The sequence below is a fragment of the Podarcis erhardii genome (genome assembly GCF_964252035.2).
Source record: "Podarcis erhardii genome assembly, chromosome: 14".
In the NCBI taxonomy this organism is placed as follows: domain Eukaryota; kingdom Metazoa; phylum Chordata; class Lepidosauria; order Squamata; family Lacertidae; genus Podarcis; species Podarcis erhardii.
Window position 1 is genome coordinate 18036979 of NC_138503.1, and position 26770 is coordinate 18063748.

At 46.8% G+C, this 26770-nt stretch overlaps 2 protein-coding genes across 2 annotated transcripts in view; one reads left to right on the forward strand and one right to left on the reverse strand.

The window, feature by feature from the left end:
- The window catches only part of MTHFS (methenyltetrahydrofolate synthetase), a 37681-nt gene extending 24598 nt beyond the window's left edge, over nt 1-13083 (forward strand). The window contains exon 3 of the mRNA XM_081839343.1: nt 10315-13083. Within this exon, the coding sequence (XP_081695469.1) occupies nt 10315-10538 (224 nt within the window). The 3' untranslated portion in view covers nt 10539-13083. The remainder of the gene's footprint in view (nt 1-10314) is intronic.
- Nucleotides 1-26770, reverse strand: part of MINAR1 (membrane integral NOTCH2 associated receptor 1) — a 211501-nt gene that overhangs the window by 71616 nt on the left and 113115 nt on the right. The window lies entirely within an intron of this gene.

The window sequence follows — 26770 nt, forward strand, 5'->3', positions numbered from 1 at the left end:
ATTCCTATGGAAAACCGTGCATCGCAAGACGAAAAACTCGCAAGACGAAGAGACTTGCGGAACGAATTAATTTCGTCTTGCGAGGCACCACTGTACCACTCCGGCAGGAAGGTAAACGGCGTTTCCATACGCTGCTCTGGCCTGCCAGAAGCGGCTTAGTCATGCTGGCCAAATGACCCGGAAGCTGTACACCGGCTCCCTCGGCCAATAAAGCGAGATGAGCGCCACAACCCCAGAGTCGGTCACGACTGGACCTAATGGTCAGGGGTCCCTTTACCTTTACCTAATATATACTAGATACATTCAAATGTAGAAAGGGCAGTAATATGTTCAGATTATTTACCCTTCCAACTTTGAAACAGCTTCCACATTTGCTGTGCATCTGCTAGTCTCCACATCGCAGGAATATAATTTAGAAGCGTATGAGCACCCACAAATGTCAAGGATTGTTTCCAAAGCAAAGTTAATATGAACAATAATATTTCACCCAAAAGAGGACCCTATACAACAGGCCCACATCAATGAGGTTTTATCAGTATCACATCATTGGAATCTGAATGAGCGAAAACACACACATACAGCCAAGAGTTTCATGGCACCTTAAAGACAAACAAGATTTATTGTGGTGTGAGCCTATGTGGACAAAAGCCCACTTTGTCAGATGTTTGAAGTGTTATCAGCAAGAGGATAGAATTAATTAACAAGATGTATATACCGCTTAATTAAGAAATAGCAATTCGTTTAAAGCATATCAAAGAAAACTTAAGTGAGCCTAAAGCTTACTAACAGGCCATGAATATCCCAGGGTATCTCTTAACCAAATGACAGGAATAGCCAGCAACTCCCTTCCCACTTTTCTACTTGTACACAGCAGGTTCGGCAAGAGCGTACACAGACCATCAGAAACAGGCTCTCTTCTTTTCGTAATGAAATACATTGCTTTTGCTCCTACATCCATCCCCCCAGCGAATAAAAGTTCCTGAAGTTTCTCTCCTCTGCAAAAACTAACAAGTAAGATGATGAGGTTCGTTCCAAAGGGTTGCACAGCCGCCGCAGGCTCATTTGTTTCAAATGTCCCCTTGGCGATTCCCACTCCATATCGGAACAAAAATAGCAGATCGGCACAATGGTTGCCTTTAAGCTTGGCAGCGGTTCAGGACAGCAGCCGGTTCCCTTTTTCTCCCTGGCAGAGGCATGAATCAACGTCTGAAAGCCCGATGGCCAGCAAAACCTCAGCCCCTGAGGGCAAACATGCAATTCAAGCCGAGAAAACACCCAGACTTCACTCCTCCTTTTACCTGCTAACGTTTCCCTCTTTGCGAAGAATTCCCTCCAGCCCCTGAAATGCTATTTTGCACCAAGAAAGCAACAGTTGTGTTGGGGGTGGGAGACGGGACAGACACACACAAGCAAATGGTGGCGTTGGGAAGATGGACACCACAGTGTTACTGAGAGCCAGTGTGGTGTAGTGGTAAAGAGCGGTGGACTCGTAATCTGGTGAACCGGGTTCACTTCCCCGCTCCTCCACATGCACATCCTTAAGGGGAGTGAAAGGCAGGATATCGAGTCCAAACTCCTCCTCCTCCTCCTCCTCCTCTTCTACTACTACTGAATAGCTAAGTCAGTAGAGCTTGAAACTCCTAAGAAGAAGAGTTTGGATTTGATACCCCCCTTTATCACTACCCAAAGGAGTCTCAAAGTGGCTAACATTCTCCTTTCCCTTCCTCCTCCTCAACAAACACTCTGTGAGGTGAGTGGGGCTGAGAGACTTCAGAGAAGTGTGACTGGCCCAAGGTCACCCAGCAGCTGCATGTGGAGGAGCGGAGATGCGATCCCAGTTCACCAGATTACGAGTCCACCGCTCTTAACCACTACACCACACTGGCTCTTAATCTGAGAGTTGTGGGTTTGAGTCTTGCCTTGGGTAAAAGCAGTGCTTTTCCCCCCTGGGGGTATGCAGGGGTACACATACCCCCTAAACATTTTGTGATTTTTTTGTGCTTCTGTCCATTTACTGTATTTACTTTTCCCGATTTGAACTATAAAATGGTGATTTTCTTGAGTCAAAATGAGAGTACCCCTAAACATCTTTTTTAAAGAAAAAAGGCACAGGGTAAAAGGTCGCAGGGGGTTGTACTATGTAGATGATCTGGTGGTTCCTTCCAGGTCTACAATCTTACAATTCTATGATACAGAGCACGATAACTGTAAAAACAAGAACCCCTCCCATAGCCCCCAAATCACAATCCATTCAATATACAGTCGTACCTTGGTTCTTGAACGCCTTGGTACTCGGACATTTTGATCCCCCAATTCTGAAAACCCAGAAGTAAGTGTTCCGGTTTTTGAACATTTTCTGGAAGCTGAATGTCTGACGTGGCTTCTGATTGAGTGCAGGAAGCTCCTGCAGCCAATCAGAAGCTGCTCCTTGGTTTTCAAACCGTTTCTGGAATCAAACGGACTCCTGGAACGGATTAAGTTTGAGAACCAAGGTACAACGGTATTACAGGGAAGGCTCCCAAATCAGTTCTTCAGTTTTCTAAGGCAAGGGTAAATTTAAAGAGTATTGGTCCTCATCCAGTATGCTGTCGTCCTGTGAGCCCATGATGACACTGACAGGCATATATTCTGGGTTGGAGAAGTGTCCCAGCCAGGGCCCCAATCTATAATGAATCCTATTTTCCTTTTATCCCTTATGCTACAGTCCAAATTAACCAGCCTGTAGTTAAAATGCTGCAGAGTTGTAGAGCAACCAGATGTTTCCTTTCTTCTATTAAAAAGAAAGTCGGGGTAGAATCTTGATTATTATTAACTGCACAAGCCGAGTTTTCATCTTATTGATTGCATAATAGATCAACTGCAAAAATAATTATACCTGTGAAAAGCTTGAGCAGGGGGGGAAAAGGCGCCCGCAGCGAAGCAATCCTAGTTTGTAATTTTTAAAAAAGAAAGCGAGTCAGGGATATGAGCCTGCTTGGACGAATTAAAACCAAACAGTGGAAGAAAGAATCATAAAAGTGCCCTGGCCAGCAGCACACACTAATATCAAGAGAGAAAAGCGGAATTAAAGAGGAGTACCAGGAACGTGGAAATTATCCTTAAGAGATTGCTTAGTTGTTTCTACATCCATATTGTTTACCAATCACTTGTAACCTTTATGTGATTGAAATGTGAATTATAGTGCATATATCTAGGATTTCAAACCAGTTAAAGAAATCCTATCCAAGCGTAAGTGTTGTTAATGATTCAAAGGAATCTGCATGATTCAGAATGATAGCACTGTGTGTGTGTTTCTATACTCACACATACACCTTTGCTGTTTTTAAATGATGTCTTCACAGCTGGCATCATAGCAGCAGACTTTATATACCACATCAGACCACTGGCCCATCTACCGGTAGTTAACGTAAAGGTACCCCAGTGTGATACAGTGGTTAAGAGCGGTAGTCTCGTAATCTGGGGAACCGAGTTCGCTTCCCCGCTCCTCCACCTGCAGCTGCTGGGTGACCTTGGGCTAAGTCACACTTCCCTGAAGTCTCTCAGCCCCACTCACCCCACAGAGTGTTTGTTGTGGGGAGGAAGGGAAAGGAGAATGTTAGCCACTTTGAGACTCCTTTGGGTAGTGATAAAGCGGGTTATCAAATCCAAACTCTTCTTCCTCTTCCAATGGTCTGACTCTGTACAAGTGAGCTTTCCGTGCTTCTGTTCCGCTCTCTGAATTTCATGGTGCAGTTTACTTTAAAAAGGGTTATTTTAGAGGAAGAATGTGTACAAAATGCCTACAGTGATCCTTTTAAACCAGTCCTTTGGTTGATTTGATTGACATCCTATGCCCTTTTAAAATGTGGTGGTGTTTGGTGTGTTTTTTTAAGGTTTTTTTATTGGGTTGTTGTTTTTATTTTGAATACCGTATATATTTTGATTTGGTTCTGTGAACTGCCCTGAGACCTCTGGGTAAAGGGCAGTATATAAATTCAATTATTATTAATAATAATACAGTGGTACGTCAGTTTACAAACTTAATCTGTTCCGGAAGTCTGTTCTTAAACCAAAACTGTTCTTAAACTGAGGCATGCTTTCCCTAATGAGGCCTCCTGCCACTGGTGCTCTTCCACCATTCGGATTCCGTTCTCAGACCAAAGTAAAGTTCTCAAACCAAGACACTATTTCCAGTTTTGTGGAGTTTGTAAACCAAATCATTCTTAAACTGGACTGTTCTTAAATTGAGGCACCACTGTAATAATAATAATAATAATAATAATAATAATAATAATAATAATAATACAGTTATACCTTGGTTTTCAAACAGAATGCATTCTGGAAGTCCGTTTGACTTCTGAAGTGTTCGGAAACCAAGCCATGGCTTCCGACTGGCTGCAGGAGCGTCCTGCAGCCAATTGGAAGCTGCGCCGGACATTCGGCTTCCGAGGCAAAGTCAGTCCACAAACCGGAACACCTACTTCTGGGTTTGCGCCATTCGAGTTCGGAGTTCATGAACTAAGCTGTTCTAAAACCAAGATATGACTGTACAGTGGTACCTCTGGTTACATACGCTTCAGGTTACAGACTCCGCTAATCCAGAAATAGTACCTCGGGTTTAGAACTTTGCTTCAGGATGAGAACAGAAATCGTGCAGTGGCAGTGCAGGTGCAGCAGGAGGCCCCATTAGCTACAGTGGTGCTTCAGGTGAAGAACAGTTTCAGGTTAAGAACAGACCTCCAGAACGAATTAAGTTCTTAACCTGAGGTACCACTTTAATAATAATAATAATTGATGCAATTTTTATGCATTAAAAAAAAAAATCCACAACAAAAAAATCTGTATGGAATAGACCTGTGAGTGAACACATACATAATTGACACAAATCAGAAGAACCCATCAGTCCCTAACATGAGAGCAGAGCTAGCTTGCTGCCCTCAGCTGTGCTTGAGGACACTGTCCCATCACCAGTATTGGGAGTGAACTTCTACTGCCGCTCAAGTTGGTTTCTGTACATGGGAGGGGGTGGTACCATTTCGGTTTCTCTCAAACTTTTCATTTCCCCCACTCTTAAGTCATAGCTGCTTTTAGATTTCCCCTGTTATGTAGTGAAGTTTCACCCTGGGCCAGCAGGGGGATACTGTATATAGTTTTCACTCAGGTCTGTAGATAGTTTTCCCTCAGGTCCGCGTCAGTTATTTTAGGCGGGAAGCTCTGGGCTGTTGTTGTTACAATGTTGACAGCCGGCTGCCTATAAAAGCAGGCCGGCTGAGCTGTTTGCAGTCAGTTCTATTCCAGCTTACGAAATAAAGAGCTACTTGGAGAAATCGCTGTGTCGTCTGCTATGTCAACCCACAACTTAACACTGGCGACGAAGGTGGGATGGATGGACATCAGAGCACAGCCAGATGCGGCCAGCCTCTGAACTGAGCTGAATCACTGAGCTGAATCACAGAGCGAAATCACTGAGCGAAATCACTGGACAGAACCAATTCAGAGCTGACTGTTCTGGCTAGAGCACGGTGTTCCATCCATCGCCCTTCACGCCGGCATCGGAATCATGGCTTCACTTGTGCCTCTACCGCCGTTTGCGCCAGCCTCTGAATCATGGGATTCCTACCTCGCTCGGTTCGACTGCTACCTCCAAGCCAACGAGCTGACAGCAGTATCAAAGGATCGTAAACGGGGCCTATTCCTCAGCCTCTGTGGGCCTGAGGTGTTTGAGACGGCCCGAGCATTGGTTGCGCCCGAAGCAGTCCAGGCAACACCATGGGACACGATCCAAGAGAAGCTCCGCAACCACTACGCACCAAAGCCGTCCAAGATTGCTGCCCGCCATGCGTTCTACCATCGGAACCAGGCAGAGGGGGAGTCAATCAACAACTACACCACCGCCCTGCGACAGGCTGCAATGCACTGTGAGTTCCAAGACTTAGACGATGCCCTGATGGATCGAATCGTCTGCGGGGTCCGGGACATCCATCTGCAACGGCGTCTCCTCGCCAAGCCAGACCTCACGCTGCAGAAAGCCATTGAGGAGGCTGTGGCCTCAGAAGCTGCTGAACGCTCCGCCCAGGAGATCCGCAAGTGCAGCAGCCCGCGTCTTGCTAGGGAGCCAGTTCCGGTGCATCATGAAGAGGCCAGCAGTGATGAGGCATCCTCCAGTGAAGGCGATGCCGTGCACCAGACAAAGCGGGAGCACAGGAAGTTCCAACAGAAGTCCAAGGGCCAACCGGAATGTGCCGGCTGCGGAGGCAACCATTCCCGTGCCAAGTGTCGATTCAGAGACGCCATCTGTAGGAAGTGTTCCAGAAGGGGCCACATCGCTAAGGTCTGCCGATCGGCTCCGTCTGACACCCCCCCTTCATCGACTCGCAAGTCCAAGCCTTCACTCCAGTCTGCCAAGGAAAGTTGTTTCGCTCTCACCAACTGCCGCTGCCCGTCTGGAACCACGATTGGCCAAACCGACTCGCCTACACGACGCAAGCTGAACGTTACGGTGCTCATTGAAGGAGCTCCATGTGACATGGAGATCGACACCGGGTATGCCCTGTCCATCGTGTCGTGGAGCACCATCAAAAGACTGGTACCCAGAGTGTCCAAAAGGCAACTCGACTCTCACCGCGTACACCTGAGAGACTACCAGGGAAACGACATTCCCGTGGTAGGCGTTGGCCGGTTCCGGATTGCCTTCAAGGATTTTTCGGGCCTGCTCCGGTTGGTGGTGGTCGAAGGTCAGCGGCCAAGCCTCCTAGGGCTAGACTGGTTTGATGCCCTCGGCCTGGAAGTCACCGGCATCAACTGCATCTCTAACGCAGAGACTGAGGGTCTGGTCAAAGACTTTGCCGAGGTTTTTGACGGCACCTTGGGGCAATATACAGGTACGCCCATCTCCTTTAGCCTTGATCCACAAGTCGCCCCCATCAAGCTAAAGCCACGCCGGGTTCCCTTTGCTCTCAAGGCTAAGGTGGACGAACAACTGGACAAACTGATCGCCCAAGGAGTTTTGGAGCCGGTTGACCACGCCAAGTGGGAAACCCCCATCGTCACGCCTGTCAAGCCAGATGGGTCGGTGAGAATCTGCGCTGACTACAAGTGCACGATCAACAAGGCACTTCAGCAGCACGCTTATCCGGTTCCTGTTGTCCAACACCTGCTGCATTCCCTGGGTGAGGGTAAGGTCTTCGCTAAGCTGGACCTTGCCCAAGCCTATCAACAACTGCCAGTCGATGATGCCACTGCTGAAGCCCAGACGATCGTCACCCACCGGGGTGCATTCCGTTGCCGCCGGTTGCAGTTCGGGGTGAGTGTGGCTCCTGGCATCTTCCAAAGCCTTATGGAGCGTCTCCTGCAAGGGCTTCCGGGCGTGGTACCATATTTTGATGACGTCTTGGTGTCTGCAGACTCACACCAGCAGCTGTTCGAGCGCCTCCGTGCCGTGCTGACCAGGTTCCAAGAGGCCGGGCTCAAGGTAAAGAGGGAGAAGTGCCAGATCGCCGTTCCACAAGTAGAGTTCCTGGGCTATCTTATCGATGCCTCCGGCCTTCACCCAACCACATCCAAGATCCGCGCTATCCAGCAGGCCCCCACCCCAAAGAACAAGACGGAGTTGCAGGCGTTCCTGGGGCTGCTGAACTTTTATAACATGTTCCTGCCCCACAAAGCCACAGTGGCTGAGCCTCTTCACCGACTCCTTAGTACAAAGACGCCTTGGGCCTGGGGTCATCGGGAGACGGCGGCCTTCAATGCGGTTAAGGCTCTCCTTTCATCAGACAGTGTGCTGGTACAGTACAGTGAATCCAGGCCGCTGGTCCTTGCCTGCGACGCCTCACCTTTTGGCATCGGTGCTGTCCTTAGTCACCGTTTTCCAGATGGAAGAGAAGCACCGCTCGCCTACTTTTCCAGGACACTATCTCTGACGGAACGGAATTACAGCCAGCTCGACAAGGAGGCATTGGCACTTGTGGCTGGAGTGAAGAGGTTCCATGAATACCTCTATGGCAGGACTTTTGACCTCATCACTGACCACAAGCCACTCCTGGGCCTCCTCGCCGGTGATCGTCCAACTCCACCGGTCCTCTCGCCACGCATGCTGCGATGGACTGTTTTCCTGGCTGCCTACCACTACCGGCTCATCCATCGCCCGGGGAAATCGATGGGCCATGCCGACGCCCTCAGCCGTTGCCCTCTTCCAGCATTTGTGGAAGACCCGGCTCCAGCTTCATCGCTCCTTCTGATTGAGGATCTTCCGGCAGCGCCTGTATCGGCTGCCACTGTGGCCTCCGCGTCTGCCCAGGATCGCACCATCAGCCGGGTGCTCAACTGGGTGTGGAGGGGGTGGCCACAAGGGCCTTTTGCATCGGAGTTCCAGCCCTTCGCAACCAGACAACATGAACTCTCAGCTCATCGCGGCTGTCTGCTGTGGAGAGACCGCGTCGTGATTCCCCAGGGACTCCGTCAGCGCGTCCTGGAGGCTCTGCACGTTGGCCACCCGGGAATTGTCAAAATGAAGGCGTTGGCTCGGTGTTACGTCTGGTGGCCTAATATGGACGATGCCATCACTGCCTGGGTGTCCGCCTGTCAAGCGTGCCAAGAGTCGAGGCCTGCACCACCGGCAGCTAAGGGACACACCTGGGAGACGCCAAAGACACCCTGGTCGAGGGTGCACATCGATCTGGCTGGCCCTTTTCACGGCCGGACCTTTATGGTAGTGGTGGACGCCTATTCCAAATGGCTGGAGGTCGCCCTGATGCCCTCCACCACTACCGAAGCTGTCATCCGGGTGCTGCGGGGCTTGTTTGCAACGCATGGGTGTCCTGATGTCCTTGTCTCTGACAACGGACCACAGTTCACGTCAGGCACGTTTGAGCGGTATCTTTTGGGACTGGGCATCCGCCATGCCCTAACGGCACCCTTTCATCCATCCAGCAACGGGCAAGCGGAAAGAATGGTGCGCTCGGCAAAAGAGGCACTGGCGCGCCTGGACCGGGGAGACTGGCATGAGCGGGTCGCCGAATACTTGTTCGTGCAACACATCACCCCTCATGCGGCCACAGGGAGGAGTCCTGCTGAACTGCTTATGGGCCGCCGCCTCAGGTCACCGCTCGACCGGCTACACCCGGACTTTGCCGTGGCTGAACCCCCAGGCTGTGCCAACGCGCCACGGTCATTTGTCCCAGGAAACCAGGTCTTTGCCCGGAACTATGTGGGGGACATTCCTTGGGTGCCAGCCACAGTAGTGGGAGTCACTGGACCTCGCTCGTACCAGGTGGCACTCGAAGACGGACGCTTGTGGCGACGGCACATAGACCAGCTTAGGCGCAGGGTTGGGGACTTGGACACTACCGAGGTGCCCCCAACTGCGCTTGCGGCTCCAGAAGAGACACGTACAGATGGCAAGGCCCCACCTACACCTCCCTCGCAAACTGCCAGCGTGGAGCCGAACCAAGCCGCTTCAGAGGGTCTGCCAGACTTACCACAGACTCAGACCACTCCACTTGCGGAGGCTCCACCCACAGCAGCGGATCCAGGGGATTTGGTTCCAGCGCCACCTAGGGTCGCACCACAGCCTCAGCGAGAACTGTGTGGCCCTCCGGACTTGGCTACCAGTCCCCGGCGGTCTGGCAGAGTTTCCAAGCGCCCAACTTATTTTAAGGACTATGTTGTTGGACATGTATCACTGTTGGTCTAAGTATGGGAAATGTAACCAATATGCTTTTGTGCCTAATTGAACCATTACGCGTAGTGCTGTATATAAGGAAACCATTACGATTGTAACTAACGCCTTATCTCGGTGGGGAGGGGTGTTATGTAGTGAAGTTTCACCCTGGGCCAGCAGGGGGATACTGTATATAGTTTTCACTCAGGTCTGTAGATAGTTTTCCCTCAGGTCCGCGTCAGTTATTTTAGGCGGGAAGCTCTGGGCTGTTGTTGTTACAATGTTGACAGCCGGCTGCCTATAAAAGCAGGCCGGCTGAGCTGTTTGCAGTCAGTTCTATTCCAGCTTACGAAATAAAGAGCTACTTGGAGAAATCGCTGTGTCGTCTGCTATGTCAACCCACAACTTAACATCCCCATTCTAGTGAATGGGGAACCAGAGAGCTTTTTTTTTTACACAGCGTGCCTCAGGAGCGGAACTGCAGATCGAAGCAGAGAGCCCACAGAACAACTCAGAAACAGATGAGAATTTAAAACAACGTAGCTATAAGGCAAATCTTGAGGTCTGTGCACGCGTCAATATATGCCACCCTTCTTGAATAAATAAAAAGGAAATGAGTTGGTGAAGTCAGTACTGTTTCACTCAAAATATATGTTTTTATGTTCTCTCTTCAACAGAGGGTCTGGATCTCATCCTCGTGCCAGGACTTGGTTTTGACCAAACCGGCAACAGACTGGGAAGAGGAAAGGGATACTATGATACATACCTGAACAGGTGCAGACAGCATCCCAAAGGAAAACCTTACACAATCGCCTTGGCTTTTAAAGAACAAGTATGTGACGTGGTCCCTGCGTCTGAAAATGATGTGAAAGTTGATGAAGTCCTGTTTGAAGACAACTGACCTGGAAGCAGTTTTTATGAATTCCTAAACAGCTGTAGAGCTGGTCCACAACTGCACATTCACCGCTGGCTGCATTAACATGTCTGAAGGGCTCGCTCCAGATTACAGATCAGGGGAAAGGCTCATCTAGTCTAGCATCCTGGTCTTGTGTGGCGAGTTCCCGCCTCCTCCTGGTGGAAATAACGACACATGACACAAGTATTTAGGTTAATGGGCTAAAAATGGCCACAACTTTATTGGTTACAGGTGATGAGCGGTATTGGCTTAGGCATTGGTCCTATCGACTATCCGGCTTCAGCCTGTTTGCTTGAAGACTGGGAAGGGTTAACTGCCAGTAGGGGGAGTCCTGCTGATGCGCATCAACTAGGAACTCCCCCGGAGTCACCGCTTGGGGGCGTGCCTTAGGCCCTCACCTCCATAGGCTTCGGACAGGGCCACGCCCCCCAGAATCCTTTACCGGACTACCCTTCGCAATCCGGGGGAGGAGATGGCGCTTCCTCCCCCCTTCATCTACATAACAATAATCCTACCAATGCCTAACCACCAATCCCAGGAAGTTGTGACGATTTGCTACGAGGAAGGCGAAAAAACCAAGTGGCTGGTGCCAATTTGCCAAGTGGAAAAATTCCTACCAGGCCCCTTGACGGCGACCAACCGAAGTCCATAGCAAGATCTTATGAAACCTAAAGGGCGGGTGGGTGGGAAACCAGAGGAGCTATGGCGGCAAAAGAGGGAGATCCTTGGCCACGCCAATGCTAAATAGCGCAAACCACGCCTCCCCCAGGCCAGCCAATTGGCTGGCTAGGGAGATGACGCGGCCAAGGATTCCCTCAATGGTGCAGAGGCTGAGAGCCAGCCCCCGCGCACGTGGGGAGGGCGTGAAGCCCGCAACCCCACCTCCTCTCGAACTTGGAAGTGGCTTTACAGTGGCCAGCCAGTTACCTACAATGGACAGGATCTAAGTGGAAGAGCTCTCTCTCTCCGTGGAAAGCCAGTGGAGTCCACAGAATGTGCAATATAGATGATGATGACGACGACAACAACAACAATTATTTAGTATTTCTACTCTTCCCATCTGACTGGGTTTCTCCAGCCACTCTGGGCGGCTTTCAACAGAACATTAAAAACAGAATAAAACTTTGAACGTTAAAAACTTCCCTAAACAAGGCTGCTGTCAGTTGTCTCCTAAAAGTCAGATCACATTTTTACAGAACACGATAACAGAACACGATACATTTGTGTTTTATAGGATATACAGCTGTCTCATAATCTGACAATTCAGTGTGATTAAAAGATTATTTGTTTCACCCGAAAGGCTTTGCGTTGAATTACGATTTGTCTCTCACTCGCCTATAGACATTTTGGGGGCCGTGCACATACTTCTTATTAACCTTTCATTCCAATTTTAACTCAGAAAGAAGTGTTCCACAAAGCGATTAGAAGTTTGGGGGAACACAAGGTGTCAGTGGGACTGCTTAAGCCATTTGTAAGGGAGATTAATTTTTGTTGTTCTTTTTCTTACCGTGTTCTTGTGAAACGTTTCCTGTTTACATTCTTACCGTTTCAGAAGTCTGCCGAGCAACAATTTTAAAAATGCTAGTAGAAAATGTTACGAAGTAACTCAGGATTTATTTGTTTGTTTGTTTATAGGATGCATAATCCGCCTTTTGGGAACATGCCCCATAAAGTGATTAGCACACAGATGCTATGGCAATGAGTGGCAGAATGCTGTTCTGACTGAGTCAGGATTAAGTGGGTTGTGGCTGATTTAAGCACATCCAGGAGTTCTATAGTCCAGGACATTTGGGTTTTAGGACATTCTCTTTCCTGTGTCAGGGCTGGGTGTTGTGCAACGTTCCCGAACACGCCAGGAACTAAGAACTGCAATTCGAGACTGACGAGTCCTCAGGAAGAAAGTGCAATCAGGATTAGAGGACTATAGCTAGAAGGCAGAATCAGAGAACAAACGTGGAGTCGGGACAGAAGAGCAAGAGACAATTGAAGGCTCAGCTTTTTTCTACCCAGAATGCTCAAATGGCCAATTTGGTGTGGGATGTAACCCATTAGAGCAGTCAAATACAACATTCCTTGTTTCCCTAGAGTGGACACAGGCAGGGGGATGTTACTCCACCCAGTTGAACTTCCTGTTACACCTGGTCTGGAGCATCTTCTCCCTGCATGTGACCAGGTAGGTGGGCGTGACCTTGGCAGACCCTACAAAGGGGCCAGTCACACAGCCATCTTCCTCTTTTGATGCCATTTCTTCTCTTGGACTGCACTGGGATAAATGCCCATATGGGATGAATCCACACCTTCTTCTGTAACTACAAGCTAAAGCAGGCTTCCTCAACCTCAGCCTTCCAGATGTTTTTGGCCTACAGCTCCCATGAGCCCTAGCTAGCAGTACCAGTGGTCAGGGATGATGGGAATTGTAGTCTCAAAACATCTGGAGGGCCGAGGTTGAGGAAGTCTGAGCTAAAGCCTGCCTTCAGGGATCATACTGTGAACTGAATGTAAGTAAACTTCCTGTTACTCTGTAAGGAAAGACTGTTGTGTCTTTACTTCTTTTTAAAGAGGGAACAAAAGGGGAGACTTACAAGGAATAAACTCTAATTTGGGCATGCCAGATTGGAATGCTTAACTAAAGAGGTTCAAATGAATCTGCAAACAAGCTTCCTGCTGTGTAAAGGGGAATGAGCTCTGCTATATGACTCGCTAGTGTGAGTGAGGAAGGATAATATTTAATCAATATATCCTCTCCTACTATCCACAACATTCCCACACCTGGGTGGGTGGGTTTTACCAGGTCTGGAAGGGTTCTGACACCTTCTGTTTAGTGATTCACCACATGAGGCAGCTGCTTACAGTACCCGACACTAGATTGCTAAACTCATGGGGTGGTAGTCCTCAGTTCCTGACTGTAGGATTGGGGTTAGTCCAACCCTCCAGCATCTTTGCTATTGGTGGCACCCCTAGATAAGGACAAGATGGGGGTGACTGGGCAGCATCGCAGAACACTTTGTCAGCTTTGAAAATAAAATAAGACAATCCCCATAGAGGCTGCCTTGAGCTCTGTGGAGAGATACGAGTATGAATAGGCTCCTGGGAACATGGAAAGCTGCCTTATGCCGAGTGTCAGGCATGGAGAGTCCTCCCCTCCCTTCAGTAACTTCCCAGATAAGAATTAACGAGCGGTTGATAAATTTATAGTCCTTTTACTACAGCGTCATGTTGCAAGCACAAATACACAGCTCTCTGCAAGATGGCGCCTCTAAACCAGGCATGGCCAAACTTGGCCCTCCAGCTGTTTTGGGACTAAAACTCCCATCATCCCTAGCTAACAGGACCAGTGGTCAGGGATGATGGGAACTGTAGTCCCAAAACAGCTGGGGGGCCAAGTTTGGCCATGCCTGCTCTAAACCCTCCTTCTGACTTCCACAGTATTTTGGGAGCCAATGGGAAGTTCCTCCCTCCCTCTGACTCCTTTGCTCTCTGATATGTTCGGACCTCCGAGTCCGTGGTGAGGGAGGGGGTCCCCCACACTCTCAAGTGATGTCTCCATTAGCTGCCCCCCTCCCTTCCGGTTCCCTTGTCATTACAGTGGTACCTCGGGTTACAGATGCTTCAGGTTACATACGCTTCAGGTTACAGACTCCACTAACCCAGAAATATTACCTTGGGTTAAGAACTTTGCTTCAGGATGAGAACAGAAATCGTGCTCCGGCGGCACGGCAGCAGTGGGAGTCCCCATTAGCTAAAGTGGTGCTTCAGGTTAAGAACAGTTTCAGGTTAAGAATGGACCTCTGGAACGAATTAAGTACTTAACCCGAGGTACCACTGTATATCATAACTGGGTAACTCCTCCCTAAGCTGTTCAGCTTCTGTCTCTCTCTTTCTGAACATGCTGTGGACAAGGAGGGGGAACTATCCCCCCTCCAGCTCTCCATCAGAAGATGGTCTGCCATAGGATACATTCAGAGGCAGGGCTTTTTTGGCTGTGGCCCCGATCTGGTGGAACACTCTGTCACAAGAGACTAGGGCCCTGTGGGACTTGACATCTTTCCGCAGGGCCTGCAAGACAGAGCTGTTCCACCAGGCCTTTGGCCAAGGCACAGTCCTTTGGTAATCCTCATAGAACTCTAGCCCAATGGTTGCCATTAATTTGATTTTGAATTGATTTTAGAATGCTGTGTTACTTTTATTGTTGTTAGCAGCTCTGAGCCCGGCTTTGGCTGGGGAGGGCGGGATATAAATAAATTAATAATAATAATAATAATAATAATAATAATAATAATAATAATAATTATTCCTCAGTCCTTGTCCTCAGACCATTCCCTGACCCCGAGTCAGACTGCTGGCCCATCCAACTCAGTATTGTGCACACTGTTTGGCAGCATATGTCCAGGGTTTCAGAGAGGGCTCTCTCCCAACTCTTCCTGGGGACTGAACCTGGGACGTCCTTTGCGCAAAGCGGATGCTCTACCACTAAGCTGTGGCCCTCCAAATTGGATAGTCCAGGATGACGGATGCATATAAATATTCCTTGACAGATGGAGCTGTGTGAGCACATGGGTCTCCCTTTGCTCACGTAAATGTTAAATTTACTCACGTAAATGTTAAAATCCAGGTGGGACTTAGGCCATCTGTAGCTCTCTAGCAGGCGCACCAGAAACATCCTAGGAACAAGAAATCCTCAGGGCTTACCCTCTGCACTTAGTGTCATGGAATTCTACTCAGTATTGATCCAGAGTAGATCCCAGTGTATAGTTAACAGAGTAACAACTTAAACACGTTGCAGGATTCCCAAAAAATAGACCAGAGGCAATTAATATTTCATCCAGCAGTGCTTTACTGCTACTGAAGGCAAATGAGCATAATGGTTACAAATTCAAAACATTTAGGATTGGCACAGTCCATAAGAAATCCAGTTGCAGCAGACTTAACTTAAACCTACAATTACTTATAATAAGTCTAAACCTTAACACTTTAAACAGAACAGCACACCAGAAGGAAGAGAAAGAGAAAGTGAAACCCAGGCTCCTTCTGGCCTTACTTTTATAGTCAGCAAGACCTTGACAGAAGAGATAACAGGACCAGTTTAAACCAGCTGTACTCAGCTTCTCTGAAGGAATAACCCAAACATCATGAAACTTCTGCTTCTTTCTTTTACACAGAGAAGCTTTTGGAAGCTTCCGGAACTCTCTTGAATTAAGTAGAATAGGGCAGATCTCTACACATCAGATCAATACTTTCTGTACTAAGATATAGAAACTGATACTTATAATGGGAAGCTAGCACTGACATAATCCCACTTATAATGGGAAGTTAGCACCCAACTGACATAATCTCATGAACTCAAGTCAAAAGATTTCAGCTTACAGTGGTACCTCGGGTTACATACGCTTCAGGTTACATACGTTTCAGGTTACATACATTTCAGGTTACAGACTCCGCTAACCCAGAAATAGTGCTTCAGGTTAAGAACTTTGCTTCAGGAAGAGAACAGAAATCGTGCTCCAATGGCTCAGCAGCAGCAGGAGGCCCCATTAGCTAAAGTGGTGCTTCAGGTTAAGAACAGTTTCAGGTTAAGTATGGACCTCCGGAACGAATTAAGTAAGCCCGAGGTACCACTGTACAGCTGTTTGGTCTCATTGGTCTTACTCTAGGCATAAGGTGATCATGAAAATCACTAGCAGTAGAATCCTGTGCATATCTGCTTGGAAGGATGCCTCACTTACTTCAATTGGACTTGCTCCCAGGTAAGCACATAGGACTGCCTCCTTAAAATGACTGGTTTTTAATATATTCATCTGTCAAGCAAATTCCGTATTCCCAACACAAAGCCATCAAAGCACACGGTAAAGGCAGAATCAAGCTCCAGCTCTGAGAAGAATGAAACCAATTCAGCAAACAATAAAACCATCCAATCAAACTCAAAGAGCAACAAAACAATTTCATCAGTTATAAAATTGATCTTCCATAAATGACTGGGTTGCACTTCAGGGAAGGCCTTCCTAAACTAAAAATGGCTTTGGTAGGCACCTAGACACCATCATGGTAAGCACCTGCCTGAATCTGGCTGGTAATTGAACTGGGACAGCAACACAAAGCCTGGTTTCTAATATAGCCTATGCACACCTCTGGGGCATATCAATGGGGCATTCTTCTTCCTCCTTGGCGATCTTCCTTGTAGCTGAGTAAGACTGTCTTCCAAAACAGGGTTTTAGCAGTGAGTCCGTAAGTGACTGTGGAGGCCAATTCTGGATCCACACGTCCTTCCACAGTGGGGACATAGGTTTCCGGGCAGGAGTTGATCACAGTGAGGGTTTGCCAAACCTGCCTCCCTCTTGGCACATTTCTCCCTTTCGTCCTGAGTTTGAGTGTCTTCAAAGTCCATGGAAGAATGAGGAAATCCTGACTAAAGAACTGTGGCAAGAGAAACTGATGGACTATGTGGAATTGGCGAAATTGACACATAAACTACGTGACAAGGATAACTCTGACTTTAAAGAAGAATGGGAACCTTTTACAAAGTATTTAAAGAAACAACAAAATGAACTGGACTCCTTGGCAGGTTTTGAATAAACATTAACAAACTCTTTATTGGTAATATACAGATAGATAAATTGAGGATCTTTACAATTTTATAACATGCAGAGAATATCATGTGCTGAGAAACCAGAGAGAGGAGCTCAGGGAAGTCTGGTTGGGGTTTTTTTGGGGGGGAGGGAAATGAGGATGATGTATTTTTGATAAATTGTTATGTTGAAATTCCTAATAAAAATATTTATTTTTTAAAAATTAGTGTCTTCAAAGTCCATGACACCTTTGGTAAAGGCTGTTCTCCAACTGCAGCACTCACAGGTCTGTGTTTCCCAGTTGTCGGTGTTTATACTACACTTCACTCGCTGGATCATTAGCTTGTTGTGGTGAGTGGGTTTGCACGTTCCTATGACCCTTGTGAGCGAAGCCTTCGGGAGTCTCGTACTCCCAATGGGGGATACAACAGCCTTGATCTCACAGACTTGAGAAACAAGGGTCACATTCACACCATGCATTTAAAGGACTGTTACCACTTTAAACAGTCATGGTTTCCCTGAAAAAATCCTGAGTTTGTTAAGGGAACTGAGAGTTGTTAGGAGACCAGCTACTCCCCTCAGAGAGCTACAATTCCCAGAGTTCCCAGGGAAGAGGGAGTACTCTCAGCCACCCTTAACAAACAATGATTCACAGGATATTTTGGTGGGGCGGGAGGAAGCCATGATTGCTTAATCTGACTATCTTAATTGATTTTGTCTTCTACATCTCTTTGTACACTGCTTAGAAACCAGAGCTAAATTGGTCTAGAAATCATTGAAATAAGGTGGAACAATACTGCTTTAAATTTATAGTGCAGATGGAGGCCTTGCTCAAAGCAGGCTGGTTGAAATAGATGGGCATGACTAACATAAAGGTAAAGGTAAAGGGACCCCTGACCATTAGGTCCAGTCGTGGCCGACTCTGGGTTGTGGCGCTCATCTCGCTTTATTGGCCGAGGGAGCCGGCGTACAGCTTCCAGGTCATGTGGCCAGCATGACTAAGCCGCTTCTGGAAAACCAGAGCAGCGCACGGAAAGGCCGTTTACCTTCCCGCCAGAGCGGTACCTATTTATCTACTTGCACTTTGCACCGATATGCCTTCATTAGAACTAGGTTCAATGTCTTTCCAACAAACGTGCTGAGACATAGATTCACTAAGGGCCAAGTCCCTTCAATGTGTGCTTGTGAAATGAAAACATCTGAATCTCTACATCATGTTATGTTTATCTGTCCTCTGTACAGTTCAGCCCGTGCTAGTATACTAAACCCCATAATCCAGCCTATGGCTGACAAACCAGTAGACCTACAGCTTGCCTGGGTTCTTCAAGATGTGGATCCTTATATTACCCTACAGGTTGCTAAATTCCTAACAGCCGTCCTCTCGTACAAGAGACGGAATGGAATGTTAGCTGATTATTGATAGTTACAAGAATTTTCTATAATGACATCAGATACCGATTTTAGTGTAGCGCCAAAATTTTTTACTCTTAATTTTAAACTTTTCTTATGAATGGCTAATATCTGTCCTTGTGAGTTATGAACTGTGATATATTATTTGTGGCTTGTACGAGTCCGCTGTTTTATTTGATTTGTTCTGTTGTGTCATGTTTCATGATGGGCGTAAAGCCGAATAAACGTTTGAGTTTGAGAGTTTACTTGCACTTTGACGTGCTTTCGAACTGCTAGGTGGGCAGGAGCAGGGACTGAGCAACGGGAGCTCACCCCGTCGCGGGCATTCGAACCGCCAACCTTCTGATTGGCAAGTCCTAGGCTCTGTGGTTTAACTGACAGCGTCACCCACGTCCCATGTTGGGGGTGGATTAATCTGCCTAACTTAGGCTCACCCATTCCAGTGGGCCTACTCATGAGTAGAAGACAACTGAAAACACACAAGCCCAGGTTGACTGCAATGTTACCTAAGAGGAAGGAGAATCCAGGTTACTGCAGTTCATGAATCATAGAACCTGAGGGAATGAGCATTGGAAGTGCTGACATCTTTAGGATCAAAATCTAGCTTGTGCTTCTCTCCTCCAAAGGGGAGCAGATTAATCCACCCTCAACATGACTCTGCTGCTGCCTGTTGTTGTTCATCTCAAAAGGAAGGTGTCGACTCTGTGAAGTGCAAGCTGATAATTATTTTGACAGACGCATCGCAAAGGATCGGCCTGAGTGCAACCTTCAGTATTGCGATAGCCTCTGGTAATTGCTCTGATTAACAGGGAGCTAATTAGAATGCATTACGCATTCCAAACATAGATTTCACCGTTCCCTCCCCCTCCTCTCATGATTTGCATTTACCAGGAAGGGAAGGTTCGGTTTTATTTATCGCAGCCGGTTTGGGGTTCCCTAAGGACATATGTAGCAATTAACAATACTTGTGCTCCTCTTAAGAACAAGCAGCGGCTTTCCTTAAACCAGCTAAGTTAATTCATTAACTGGAGACATTAATTCATTAAGTAAAAAAGCATAGCTCAGAAATTTGCACACCAAGGCTCCTTACATATGCCCCCCCTCCCCACAGCCAGGGCGGGGAGGAAGGAAAGATGTGCATCAGCTGCCAAATTCTGATAGCATCTTCTTTTAAAAACAAGAGAAATCCCCAGTGATTTCCTGTCCATTTGCTCCTAGGGATAAAACAGCCATGTGCAGACATTCAAAAGGGCACAGTGTTGTTGTTGTTGTTGTTGTTGTTGTTGTTGTTGTTGTTGTTGTTGTTGTTGTAATAGACATCTGATGAGAGGGCATTCCACAGGGCAGGCGCCACTACTGAGAAGGCCCCCTGCCCGGTTCCTGGTAACCTCACTTCTCACAGGGAGGGAACCGCCAGAAGGCCCTCGGAGCTGGACCTCAGTGTCTGGGTTGAACGATGGGGGTGGAGACGCTCCTTCAGGTATACAGGACCGAGGCCATTTAGGGCTTTAAAGGTTCAGCACCAACACTTTGAATTGTGCTTGGAAATGTACTAGGAGACAATGTAGGTCTTTCAGGACTGGTGTTATGTGGTCCTGGCGGCTGCTCCCAGTCACCAGTCTAGCTGCTGCATTGTGGATTAGTTGTAGTTTCTGAGTCACCTTTAAAGGTAGCCCCACATAAAGTGCATTGCAATAGACCCAGCAGGAGATAACCAGGGCATGTACCACTCTGGCGAGACAGTGTGCAGGCAGCGAGGGTCTCAGCCGGCATAGGGGTGTGTGCAGAAAAGCCCTGTTGCCAACATCCTCATATGTGCAGTCTTCTGCTCTGCAGATTTTTTGCATGGTGGGCATGAAGGTCTGTACAGGTGTCAAAGCAATGATTCTTCAACATCAACTTCGTTGAACTGGTCATGTTGTTCAGATGACTAATTATCATCTTCCAAAGCAACTACTCTGTTCCCAACTTAAGAATGGAAAGCGAAATACTGGTGGACAACAAAAGAGATTTAAAGACGCTCTGAAGGCAAATCTAAAAAAATGTAGTGTACGTACTGATAACTGGGAAACACTGGCCTGCAAGCGCTCCAGCTGGAGTACAGCTTTTACCAAAGGTGTCATGGACTTTGAAGAAGCACAAACTCAGGGCGAAAAGGAGGAATGAGTTAAGAGGACGGCACGTTTGGCATACCCTCATTGTGATCAGCTCCCACCCAGAAACCTATGTCCCCACTGTGGAAGGACGTGTGGATCCAGAATTCACCTCTACAGTCCTTTACGGACTCACAGTTAAAACCGTGTTCATGGAAGACAGTCGCACTCAGCTATGAGTGATCGCCAAAGGAGAAGGACAAATGAAGAAGAAGAAGAAGAAGAAGAAGAAGAAGAAGAAGAAGAGGAGGAGGAGGAGGAGTTTGGACTTGATATCCTGCCTTTCACTCCCCTTAAGGAGTCTCAAAGCAGCTAACAATCTCCTTTCCCTTCCTCCCCCACAACAAGCACTCTGTGAGGTGAGTGGGGCTGAGAGACTTCAGAGAAGTGTGACTGGCCCAAGGTCACCCAGCAGCTGCATGTGGAGGAGCAGGGAAGTGAACCTGGTTCCCCAGATTACGAGTCCACCACTCTTAACCACTACACCACACTGGTAGATTTTAACTACATTCAGCTGAACACAGAATCCTCAATTTGACCTGGAACCCTGATTGTGCAGGATTTTCCATTGCAGGAGTCTAAATATACCCAGCTGAATGCAGTTCAAGTGTTCCCCTTGATCTGGAACCCTAATTACGCAGCGTTCCATTTGCAAGGTGAGTTCTCGCCATGTTTGGCTAAGCACGCTTAGAACCCTCCCTTGGACCTGCACTCTTGATCGTGGGGAGCATTCCAACTGAGTTCAGCTGAATATTGTTAGAACCCTCTCTTTCATTTGGAGCTCTGATTGCACAAGGTTCCCAGTTGTAGCGAGGTTTCTAACCCTGTTCAGCTAGAATCTCCAGGTAGCCCTTCATGCGACAATATGCTGAAGGTTAGAGAGGGGCTTTCAAGGCTGATATCCTGTGTTCCTGCACAGTTTGAACCCCATGCGTCCTTTTGTATGGCTGATCAGGGCTAACACATCTCTGTCGTTCTGCATCCTTAAGAAGCAATCTCCTTAACAAAGGACAGTTGCCCAGCACTGTGACATTGTAACGATATTACATATTATCTGGAAATTGGAGTGTTTCGCACAAAGGGTTTTGGGTATTCGGAGGAAATGGGTTGTGGTTTTATATTTCCCTTGCAGCTCTTGCCTCTGAAGCTTCTGAAATCCCAGAGCCCATCTGTCTCAAACTTCTCCAGTCTTGCACTTTGTACACTGCAGAGAACAGTGCAAGGAAGGTACTCTTCAAGCATCAAATTAATCCCCTCTCTGCAAGTGGGCACAATTCCCCCTTGAAATCAACAGACTGAGTTTTCTTCCCGGGAACCTTTGGAGGCTAAGAGGGAGGGGAATTCAATTTTGATCTTCAAAAAGCTGTTTGTGCACTTGGTGGCTTCTTAGAGGTGTCTTAGGAAAAACGTCGCTGAGGGGAAATGCAGGGGGAAAAAGACACTGAGTGGAGCTAATTGCAACTGCGGCTTCTATAGCAGTTTTAAAAAATATACACAATACAAAACAATACACTGCAATACAATACAATGGAGGAAATAATAATAATAATAATAATAATAATAATAATAATAATAATAATAATTTATACCCTGCCCATCTGGCTGGGTTTCCCAGTCACTCTGGACAGCTCCCAACAGAACACTAAAAACAGAATAAAACTGAACATTGAAAACTTCCCTAAACAGGGCTGCCTTCAGATGTCTTCTAAAAGTCAGGTAGTTGTTTATTTCCCTGACATCTGACTTAAGTTTGAACCAGTATCTTTCTGCAACCTAACCTCAGCGCTCTGCAGTCCTGGTGACACCACCCTTCGATTCAAATCAAAGCAGCTGAAGAAGGCGGAACAAAAAACATTTTTTCCTTTAAAAACTAACATTTCTGTTTTGTTAGTCACTGTCATAAATACATGGCTTTAGGGACTGACTGCCTCCTTCCAGTCTGAAGTGTTGTTTGCTGCTTTCAAAACCCTCTCCCTCCCCCCTCTCTCTCACACAACACACACACACACACAGAGAGAGAGAGAGAGAGAGAGAGAGAGAGAGAGAGAGACAGAGAGAGAGAGACAGAGAGAGAGAGAGTACAGAACTCTTCTGAGTGAGAGGCAGAGATCCAAAGCACCAATGTACCACTTTAACAGCCATGGATTGCTTCAGCCATTCTGGGCAGCTTCCAATATACAGACAAACATAATAAAATGTTCAACATTAAAAAAAACTTCCCTATACAGGGCTGCCTTCAGAGATCTTCTAAAGGTTGTATAGTTGGTTATCTCCTTGACACAAGGGTTGCATAACTCCATACCCTCCGACATTTCTCCCATGAAAATAGGGATGTCCTATTCCATACCCTCCAACATTTATCTGATGAAAATAGGAACATCCTAAGGAAAAGCGGGACATTCCAGGTTCAAACCGGAGACCTGTAAATCTGGGACCATCCCTGGAACATCGGGATGCAATTGGAGGGTCTGCAATGGTTTGACTCAGCTTTGTATGTTCCTAGCTCACTTGGCGGGAACAGAAGAGGGTGGTTGATACTGAGTCAGACCACAGGTCCATCTGGGGCAGTACTGTTTGCACAGACTTGCAGCAGCTCTCCAAAGTCTTTCCCAACCCTATCCGGAGAGAGCAGCAACTGAACCTGGAGCCTTTTTGTATGTAGAGTGTGTGCTCAGCCACTGAATGGGGCTACTCTGATGCCATCAGGGAAAAGGCATGGAGGAAAAGTGCTACACGCCTGTCCCAGAGCCCTAGATCCCAAACTTTGGAGCTGTTTGGAGATGCAAATAGGAAAAAAACAAAACAATGGTTGATCCTAATAACAAGAGTCTGGTTTGGCCCTAACTGATTATTTTCAGCTGTTCATTTCAGCAGAAGTTGCTTCTAGCAGCCTTCTTCGAATTGCAGCTTCAAGTGGTGCCGTGTACTCATAAACACACTCTTCACACAAAATTATCAGCAATTCTCGTGAAGGGTGGCGGGCAGAAATGGCTCGGAGCACCAGAGAGATATAAGCAATATGATAATAATATGATAATTATGGAAGCAGAAAGAGTAAATTAGCTCTCATGACTTCGGAAGATGCTTTTGAGAAGCCATAAAGGCAAAGCAAAACAGAGACTTTTATGTGCAGCTAATTTGGAGAAGTGTTTCGTCTTCATAAAGTTTCTAAGCGTCTATTCCCTTTGTTGCATTTTAGTTTTGAACTGCCTCCACTCTGCTTGCAAGACCTTTTTTTTTTAATGTCCCAGTTTTAATATGCAAGAACTCAGCAAAGGAGGTAGCTGCTAATCACCACAAATGCAGCATTGCTCTCTCCACACTGAATTTACAACAACAACAACACCCACCACCATTGCTTGGTACATTTATAGCTTTGCCTTTTCTCCTAGCTGTTCAAGGTCATGCACACAGTTCTTCTCTTTCCTCATTTTTATCCTCACAACTGCTATGTAGGTTAGGTGAAAAAACATAGTGACTAGCCTGAGGTCAGCCAATGAGTGTCATGGCTGAGTGGGGATTAAGAACTCAGGTCTCCTCAGGCCTAGTCTGAAAACTCCAACCTGCCTCCCTCAATCTTGTGCCTTCCAGATGCTTAGGACTACAACTCCCCAGTTAGCAGAATCTCCAGGGAGATTCTCCAGAAATCTCCAGGGAGCTGAAAGTTTTTCACGGTGCTAAACTTCTAAAGTCTTGTATGGAGCAGAACTGTGTTTCAAAAGCCGAAATGTGGAAAGCATAAATCATCAGAACAGAATGAATGCTGGCCCTCCTTTGCTTTCCTCACATCCATTTAAAGCTAACTTTGCCATTTATCTTTCATGAGATTTTCATTACCTCCTTACCCACCAAGGACACGATAAAATCGTTAGCTTTCTCGTTCATTTGTCTGATCTTCTGTTCTCTTAATAGGTTAGTCAAGCATTTTGAGTGTGATATTTCACTGCCATACTCCATGATGGTTTGATATCCGAACTGTTTCTTTTCCTCTGGTCAAAGATTCCTGACTTATCTTTTTGGATGGGAGAGCATCCTCTGGAAAGCTTCCAGATCTGAAAAAAATGCAAAACATAGCCCTCTGTGATTTTTTGGGGGGTGCAGTTGCACCCACCCTCTAAAGTTGAAATTGCATATAAGAAGAGGCCCAGCCCCTCCAAGTGTCCCTATTGTCCAGGGCAGTCCTGGATTTACAGAAGCCATACTGATTTCCAGTTTGATCCCAAAATCTCTCACTTTTCCTTGGGACGTTCTTATTTTCACTGGGAAAATGTTGGAGGGTATGGAGGGTAAGGAGTCTCGCATTGGAATTCTGCACCCATTGGAGTTTCATGATAATTTGATCTCATGATGATGTTGGACAGGCTGTTTGAAATATTTTTTCACAAAAGTTTTGACATAGTTCTGACTCAACCTAACTCTGCTTTTAATTGTGTGAAACAACTAGTTCTTTCCCCCCGTGTGCTTGTTTTCAAAGGCAAAATTCTCACTTTGTGATAATTTGGCACAAATCAAATCTGCATGCAATCTGATTATTTCCCATGTTTCCAATGGGATCGGGTAAAAAATGTTTCCCGTTTCCCATTTTTCTAATGAGCTTTGGGCCCCTGAGTCTTTTCACATCCTACACGATCATGATACACAGAAATAAATCACCACATTACTTCCCCCCTGTGCTCGGCTTGGCATTTTGCATCTTTCCCCAATAGACAGTAATTAAATATAATCACATTAGATCCAAAGTGTCCCATGCAGAAAACAAACTCAGCCTTGCAATTACTTAGCCATCTCATTAAACAAGCTAGATCCCCATCAATAAATAAATGTACAATATTCAAGGAAATGCAGCACAGGCTATTGAACCTCACCCAATCCTCCTTAAGAAGATGAGGTTCCCCCTCTTCATTCATGCCTTGCCTTGTGCCTTTTAAAAAATTCTTATTCAGCATTTTTTGTTTGAATTTCTCCTATTAAACACATTTTTTCTATGCAGTTTTCTATGCCCTCTACTATGAAACCATTCCAGTGATTATTGTATTATGATTCATTAGTGTTAATATCATTTTCAAGTGTGTGTGTGTGTGTGTGTGTGTGTATGTGTGTGTGTGCATAAGTTTGTTTTGAGTTTCTCATTTTTGGAACTCCACATTTTGGAGTCCACCACATTTCTGCAGTAATTTATATGTATGTGTATAAATATTACAGTGACTAACAAAACATATCCCCCCCACCAGCATTTTTCTTTGAATTTCTTCTAATAAACACATTTTTCTATACACAGGTTTGGAAGCAATCTTCCTGAATATAACCTACTTTTCTATGTTACTTTCGCTGACATACACATTTATATGGCCACTTTAGGTAAAGGTACCCTTGACCGTTGGGTCCAGTAGCGGACGACTCTGGGGTTGTGGCGCTCATCTCGATCTATAGGCTGAGGGAGCCAGCATTTGTCCGCAGACAGCTTCCGGGTCATGTGACCAGCAGGACTAAGCCGCTTCTGGCAAAACCAGAGCACTGCACGGAAACACCATTTACCTTCCTGCCAGAGCGGTACCTATTTATCTACTTGCACTTTGACGTGCTTTCGAACTGCTAGGTGGGCAGGAGCAGGGACCGAGCAACGGGAGCTCACCCCGTCGTGGGGATTTGAACCGCTGACCTTCTGATCAGCAAGCCCAAGGGGCTCAGTGGTTTAGACCACAATGCCACCTGTGTCCCTCTATGCCCACTTTACCCTCTACTAATTTTTGTACACACTTCTTGACCGGGGAAACGGCATTGCAAAATTCAGAAAAGTGTGAAGGATCATAGAATTGTAGAGTTGGAAAAGACCCAGAGTTTCGTCTAATCCAACTCCTTGTGATGCAGTAATATGGAACTGTCCCATACAGGGTTCGAACCTGCAACCTTGGTGTTATCAGCACCATGCTCTGGCTGTGTTCCAGCATGCATATTGGTTTGGAAAGTGCCATTTGTTAAACTTGCCTTAAAATGCAAACTGACTCTAACCTCCCCACCCCCAATCCTAGTCCCATGTGCTCTGAACTCTCTAACCACTACACAGCATGCTGTCTCCCATGAAAACTTCCCT